This window comes from Indicator indicator, chromosome 13 (assembly GCF_027791375.1).
Source record: "Indicator indicator isolate 239-I01 chromosome 13, UM_Iind_1.1, whole genome shotgun sequence".
Classification (NCBI taxonomy): Eukaryota; Metazoa; Chordata; class Aves; order Piciformes; family Indicatoridae; genus Indicator; species Indicator indicator.
The window spans coordinates 4,841,095-4,847,812 of NC_072022.1; the positions used below are offsets into that span (position 1 = coordinate 4,841,095).

The window sequence follows — 6,718 nt, forward strand, 5'->3', positions numbered from 1 at the left end:
CTAACTTAAAGCCAGCAGGTGAGACCTGATGGCCTGCTACAGGCTGCTATCCTGTGTGTGGTGTGGCACTGGGTACACGTAGTGCAGGACACTGGCACAGGAAATGAGCCTGGTGTGAGTTGAGCCTCCTGATCCACCATGTCTTTTGGTAGTTGGAGCTTGAAAGAGAACTGTGCCATGCACACTGCTGCCCAGGAGGCCCTTGGCCTCCATGCTTATTGGTGGCCTCCCGTCCCAAACAACTGCAGCAACCACAACCCCTTCTCTGGGGGTGAATCGAACAACTGATTGTTTTGGGGGGTGAGGGGATGTGCAATGAACCAAAACAGTGCTCCAGCAGGGACCTTGCCCAGACCAACCAGACCCAGACTGCTGTGCAGGACCAGTTGTGGGCTCTCTAAGGTTACAGAGGGCAAAGAGATGGTGGTACCAACAGCTGTGGAAGAGAAGGACGTGGGGCCTCCTTGGATGTTGTCCTTGGCTCACTCTGCAGGAGCCAAGCCTATAGAACAGTATTTGGGCTACCCTTGTGCAGACTTGATCAGCTGGGGCGGGCACAGGGGTGCTGCAGGTCTGGTGATAGAGCAGTGCCTGGTAAGGGTGGGTTGTCTAGAACGTTATCAAGAGAAGTCCTGAGAATCTGGCACATGTGCTGTGAGTGTCTCATCAAGGAATTCTACTCTTGCACATCTCATGCGCCATTCAGTGAAATCAAGTGTTCTACCCCGCTACTCTGTAGTCTTGGCACTACTGTTGTCCAGCAACTGTGTTTGGATATTTTGTCAAGTGTTGCTTTTAAGCCCAGTTTAGTGTCTGTACATAACTCCATTGGCTGCTTGGGGCTTTCCTGTGCACATTTTGCTATCAGCAATATTGAGAAGTGTGATCCTTTTGTCCTTTAGTGAAAGGCAACATGAAGGCAAGGGCCAGCCCTGCACATCTATTGTATTTTCATGGATTTGATACTACAGCCTTTAAGCTGAAGGTATGTATGAACTGTACTGTAAAAACTTGGATGATGCAAACAAGGGTTTGAACTATGAGGAAACTGTACAGAGTTGTATAGTGAAAAAACAAAGCTTAAGGGAACAAAACCAGACTTTGTCTTGCTAGTGGAACTGAAACCCAAGGAGGACGTTTTACGAACATCCCAGGCTATGCGTTGCGAGGGCGGCAGGTTTTCTCAGTCTCAATGGTCAGCACGTTCTGCCTGTGCGCGGCTGCGGACCTGGGCAGAGGCGGGGCAGCGGGCCGGCTTGACCTCGGCAGGAGATGCTTCTACAGCTGCTCCATCTCCTCACCGAAGGACCCGACACTGGAGGCTTTGGGCCCGCCCCATGGGTGATGCTGCAACCAACGGAGCCAGGAGCTCAGCCTTGAAATGCGGCTCTGCTCGAGGCTCTCGGGGCCCTTCACCCAGCCCGGCCTGACAGGGGCGGATTGAAGCCGCTGCTCCTCGCCTCTGCTCCGACATGGGACGCGGAGTCTCGGCACGGCCGCTCCCACACGCCCATAGCTGACGGCGGCAGCGAAGCTAGGTGAGGCCAGGGCAGAAGCCAGGAGGCTCTGATGGCGCCTATGCCGCTTCCTTTTTTCCCGGCATGCAACGCGGTGGTTTCCACCGCCGGTCTGCCTGGATCTGCCCCCGGCCGGGAACGCTTCCGCCCGGAACTAGAGGGAAGGGGCCCTGTTTCCGGGAAGAGCCGGGCCGGGCCGGATCGTTCTCCACCCGCACCCGCCAAGATGGCTGCTCGGCTGCTCCTGCCGGCGGCGCGGTGGCTGGTGGCCGGGGCCCGGACCGGGCGGGCCGGGATCACCACCGCGCCCAGCTGCAACAAGAAGCGGTGGCTTCGCGCCTACCTGGAGCAACAGCGACTGGAGGAGCAACCACGGCGACGGTGAGAGCGGGCCCGGCCCTGCCCGCCCGGCTTGGCTCGGCTCGGCTCGGCTGAGTGGATAAGGTGGGGGGCAGCGGGGGTGGCTCGGGGAAGGGAGTGCAGCAGCCTGAAAAACAGATGAAATCCCTGCGCCCAACCAGGATCTCCTCCCGATTTGGAGCAGAGTGGGTTTAGCTCCGCGTGTCAGCGTGGCCCCGGGTTAGAATATGCAGGGCCCGTCCTGGGCAGGAAAACGGCGATGAGCGAACCGACCATGTTTGGCACTGAGGCTTTTAAAAACGCGTTTGATAGTCAGAAACAACTCCGGTTTGGTTTCCTTTCGCTTATTTGAAAGGCGTGGTTCTTGCAGCATGGGTCACATCTCGTTCCGTTACTGGATTTGTTTCCTTTTCCACCTCCATAGGTCAGAGAAGCCAAACTGGGATTACCATGCCGAGATACAAGCCTTTTGCCACCGCCTACATGAGAATTTTTCGTTGGATCTTCTTAAGACAGCCTTTGTTAACTCTTGTTACGTTGAAAGCGAGGAGGCCAGACGCCGACAGCTCGGGCTGGACAAGGAAGCAGTTGCTCTTCACCTCCAGGATAACAGTAAACTTAGCGAGCAGGGGATGGCTTTTTCACGCTCCTACCTGATGCAGTGCTTTGAAGCTGCCTACCCAGATCTGCCTGCAGCAGGAACAGGAGCACTTGTTGATTTTCTTACCAGTCAGGAACTGGTTTCTTATGTGGCTCAAAACCTGTCCATACAGGACCTGACACTCTGCAGAGACTTTCCTGTCCCACCAGATGTGCTACAGAGGACATTCTTTGCTGTGATAGGAGCTCTGCTTGACAGCAGTGGGCCTGAAAAAACAGGGATCTTTGTCAGGGTAAGTCATTCCTTGTCAGTTATTTTTGTACTGACAACAATAGCTTTTAAAAGCCTCAGACATCGCAGGGAAAAAAGGCAAAAGTTAGGTATTTTGGCTTGTATCTTGATCCAAGGAAGTGAGCAGAAGATCAACAATAGCTATAACACAACAGTGAGATCTGTTGGGTAGTAGCTGAGGGGAGTTTGGTGTGTTCTGTGGTGGGTTTAGGATTTTTTTTATTGTTGTTTGGGGTTTTTTTCCTTAAAGATGCACACCACTGGTCAAGCACAGGAAATCGTTTATTTCTGGTTTGTCAAGGTGATGTTTCAGTATTTGCTGATGCTTGCTAAGGGAAAGTGTTATATTCTGTGCACTGCACTATGAAATAATGAAATCGTTCTCTGTAATGTCAGGCATATTTTCAATTTTAAAACATTTTACAAAAAGCAGGGGCTGAGCTCATGGGTGTTGTGTGTATGAAATGTAGAAAGACGCTGAGGTGCTAGAGTGGATCCAGAAAAGAGCAACAAAGCTAATGAAAGGTCTAGAAAACAAGTCATATGAGAGGTGGCTGAGAGAACTAGGATTGTTTAGCGTGGAGAAAAGGAGGCTGAGGGGAGATCTCCTTGGTCTCTACAACTACCTGAAAGGAGGTTGGGGTAGGGTGAGGGTCAGTTTCTTTTCCCAAGAAGTAAGTGACATAAGGAGAGGAAATAGCCTCACGTTGTGCCAGGGGAGGTTTAGGCTGGACATGAGTAACAATTTTTTTACTGAAAGGGTTGTTAAGCCCTGTAACAGGCTGTCGAGGGCAGTGATGGTGTCCCTATCCCTGGAGGGGTTTAAAGGCTATGTAGCGTGGCACTGAGGGACATGGTTTAGTGATGACCTTGCATGCTGGATTAATGGATGTGGTCAATGATCTTAAAAGGCTTTTTCAGTGTGGTGGGTTGAAATTCCCACCACCACTAAGTTTGCCAGACCAGCCCAGTTGAAAGCAAATGAAGCTGTATTTACAATCTACAACGGAATGCAATGAATATGTACAAAATATATGACATTTACAGGTATTTACAATTTATAAAACAGCACAAGAATCCCCCTGGCCAAAAAACAGGGGAGGTGCAACAGCTTCTTCCCCACCCTGCTCTCCTCCTTACCCCCCTTGGACACAAAAGGGACAAGAGAAAGAGCAGAGAAGTTTTTGTTAATACCAGTCACAACAAAAGCAGTGCAGTCAAGGTCAGTAAAGCCAGGAGAAGCATCAGCCAGAGCCAAAGAAGAGAAAAGAGACAGAGAGATTGTTTTCATTACTAGCTTATGTTTGTTTTCCTTATCTGTCCAATGGATTGTTTAGAGGTTATCATTATTTTCCTTTGTACACCCAGGAGTGATTTGTTTACATTTTACCACTTTCTGTTCAAGATCTGTGGAAAATTTTAAAGGTACACCCTAAAACTACCACATCCAGCCAAAGCAATTCTATTGATTCTATGTGGGAGTGCAAGCACCTAGAGATACTTCATACAAACAGCTTAAATTCAAGTGCAGTGTAACAAGTTTTAGCAGCTCCTCTCCTTCAAGTTGTCCTTTTCACTTAGTGAAACATCACTAATTTTGCAATTCGGAAATGTCTGTTAAAGTCTCCTGACCATTGAGAGGTGTCTGTAGGAGCCAGCAGGAGGTGTGAGGCAGGAAGGCAGCCTGGCTGGGTGAAAGTCCTGTGGGTCTGCATGCTCCCTTCAGCCTGATCACAGCATTCCCCTGATGCACAGCTGCCCACTCAGATGAAGTACTGAGGTGGTTTCATCATTCATCTCTTAATTCAATGCCAGCTGCATTAATGCCTTTTTGTGTTGTGTTGTTACTTGGAGACACCAGAAGCAGGAGCTTTTGCTACCTTTCCCATTAATTGTAACTTTTAAATACCTTTGTTTAGGATTTTTTTATTCCCCAACTGATCGGAAAAGACCTGTTTGAGATCTGGGAAGTGATAAATCCTATGGGCTTACTTGTGGAAGAACTGAGCAAGAGGAATATCTCTGCTCCAGAACCAAGAATTACCAGACAGCTGGGAGTCAGTACAGTTCTGCCACTGTACTTCGTTGGGTTGTACTGGTTAGTACCCTGTTAATTTGAAGTAAGATGGATTTCAGCTGTGGGAGAGGGGAGCACGGAAGATGGTCTTTCACTTTTCTGCTCATGCTTTATGGTCACATTATTTACAGAAAAGAAACCATAGGGTGAGTTCCATAAAAAATCAGCCCTTTGAGCACTGGCTAGGGCTTGCTGCAACAATATATAAGGAGACATCAACAGTCTCTGGCTGAAGGGCTTTGAAGCATAAACTGAGTGCATGGAAGAGCCTGAGTGTGTTTTGGGTGAGCTGACAGATGGAATCTGCAAGCAGCATAACTGAACAGTTTTGGAAGCACCACAGCTGTATCTAGGGCTTAGGGGAGGGTAAGGAAACACAGATATCAGGGAAGTGGGATTGGAGAGAGACTTGGTTTATATTCCAGAGAAACTTCTTAGTTTTCAAGTCACAGGCACTGTAAAGCAGGCAAGAGTGTCTAATACAGACAAGACATAGGCAGTGCCAGTCATCTCTGGTGTGTTTGTCTCAGATGTGGTCAGCACTTGTCCTGGTCTCTTGTCCAACAGTAATGTCACTCCTTGGGAACAAAATAGGACTTTGTCCCTTCAAAACACACATTGTTGTGTCTTGGCCATGTGAGCTGCAGGTAAATGTGTGAAGCCTGCCATAGCTTGTTCTGATATATCGTACCTTGCATTGTATGCTTTCTAAGATTTATCTTATATAAAAGAAAGGTAACTCTGATTATTTTTCTTCTGGAATCTCTGTATCCATTCACAAACTGTTCATGTTCCATGCCCACATATGATGATTTGACAGTGCTGAGTACATTCTTCATAACATAGAGAGCTTCTCTGTGGGCCTTGTGAAGGAGTTTGAAAAATGCTTACCAGGGGAAGAGAAAAGGCAGAAGTATTTCACTTCTTTGTTTAAACTGACCAAAGTAACAACTTTTTATGTTTTTAACAGCGCTAACAAGAATCAGTGATGTGCTAGGAATCAAAACACACAGAGTTGTGCTCTTCCAGGAAATGGATGCATTTCTGATCAGAGTTCCCATTGTTGAATGTACAATCACTTAGCATCACAGGAAAGATCAGCAGAAACATTTATACATCTGTGTGTATATAGAAAGTACCTTCAGTATTCACAGACATCAGGGGAAAAGCAATCTGGCAGCCCTTGTTTGTGATACACAGTAGTGCTCAGGAATCCATAACGAAAATGGTTTAATTTTTTTTTTCCTTCCCCCAGTGATAAGAAGATCATAGCTGAAGGTCCTGGTGAAACGTTGCTTGCCGCAGAGGAAGAAGCAGCCCGTGTGGCACTGCGGAAGCTCTATGGGTACACAGAGAACAGGAGACCCTGGGATTACTCAAAACCCAAACCAGCACTGCCAGCAGCAAAGGCCATCAGCAGTAACTAGATGATAAAAGACATTTCTGGTTTTTCTTCAAAACTAGTGGCTTCTGTGCTTAACGTGGATGTGTTTGGAAAAACAAAATTCTGGTTTTGGTTTTCTGGTCTTCAGTGCTTGAAAGTTTCAAATCAAATATAGTATTAAAATAAAGTCTTTTCTTTTTGTACCAAGTTTAATTTATGTCCATTTTCGTAAACATACCATTAAGTACCCTAGTGTCAAATGTGTGCCTCGTGGATGAGTTGTATTTCCATACATCACAGGCAATCGTTTGTAATGAGGTTTAATAATGTGTAACAAAACCTCTATGTACAGAGAAAGGTTTCATGGGTGCCTCGCTGGAGATTGATGTGAGAGTATTTCTAACAGAGTTGAATTATGTGTGCAGCGTGGGTCCTTGGATTGCTTCTGGGTTCATTTGTCCTTATCACAGAATCATAAAAGACCTCCA

General features: G+C 47.4%; 1 protein-coding gene across 1 annotated transcript; it reads left to right on the forward strand.

The window, feature by feature from the left end:
- Positions 1-1,743: 1,743 nt before the first annotated feature.
- MRPL44 (mitochondrial ribosomal protein L44) lies at positions 1,744-6,448 on the forward strand. Its single transcript, XM_054386122.1, has 4 exons — positions 1,744-1,898; positions 2,302-2,770; positions 4,689-4,867; positions 6,102-6,448. Exons 1-4 carry the CDS (start codon positions 1,744-1,746, stop codon positions 6,271-6,273), a joined length of 975 nt encoding a protein of 324 aa, XP_054242097.1. The 3' UTR covers positions 6,274-6,448.
- Positions 6,449-6,718: the final 270 nt, after the last annotated feature.

Excerpts from the sequence above, each read along its gene's own strand:
- MRPL44 (XM_054386122.1), top strand. The coding sequence starts at position 1,744 with ATGGCTGCTCGGCTGCTCCTGCCGGCGGCGCGGTGGCTGGTGGCCGGG. Across the intron at positions 1,899-2,301 it reads GAGGAGCAACCACGGCGACG|GTCAGAGAAGCCAAACTGGG; the intron begins GTGAGAGCGGGC and ends CCACCTCCATAG. Across the intron at positions 4,868-6,101 it reads TACTTCGTTGGGTTGTACTG|TGATAAGAAGATCATAGCTG; the intron begins GTTAGTACCCTG and ends TCCTTCCCCCAG.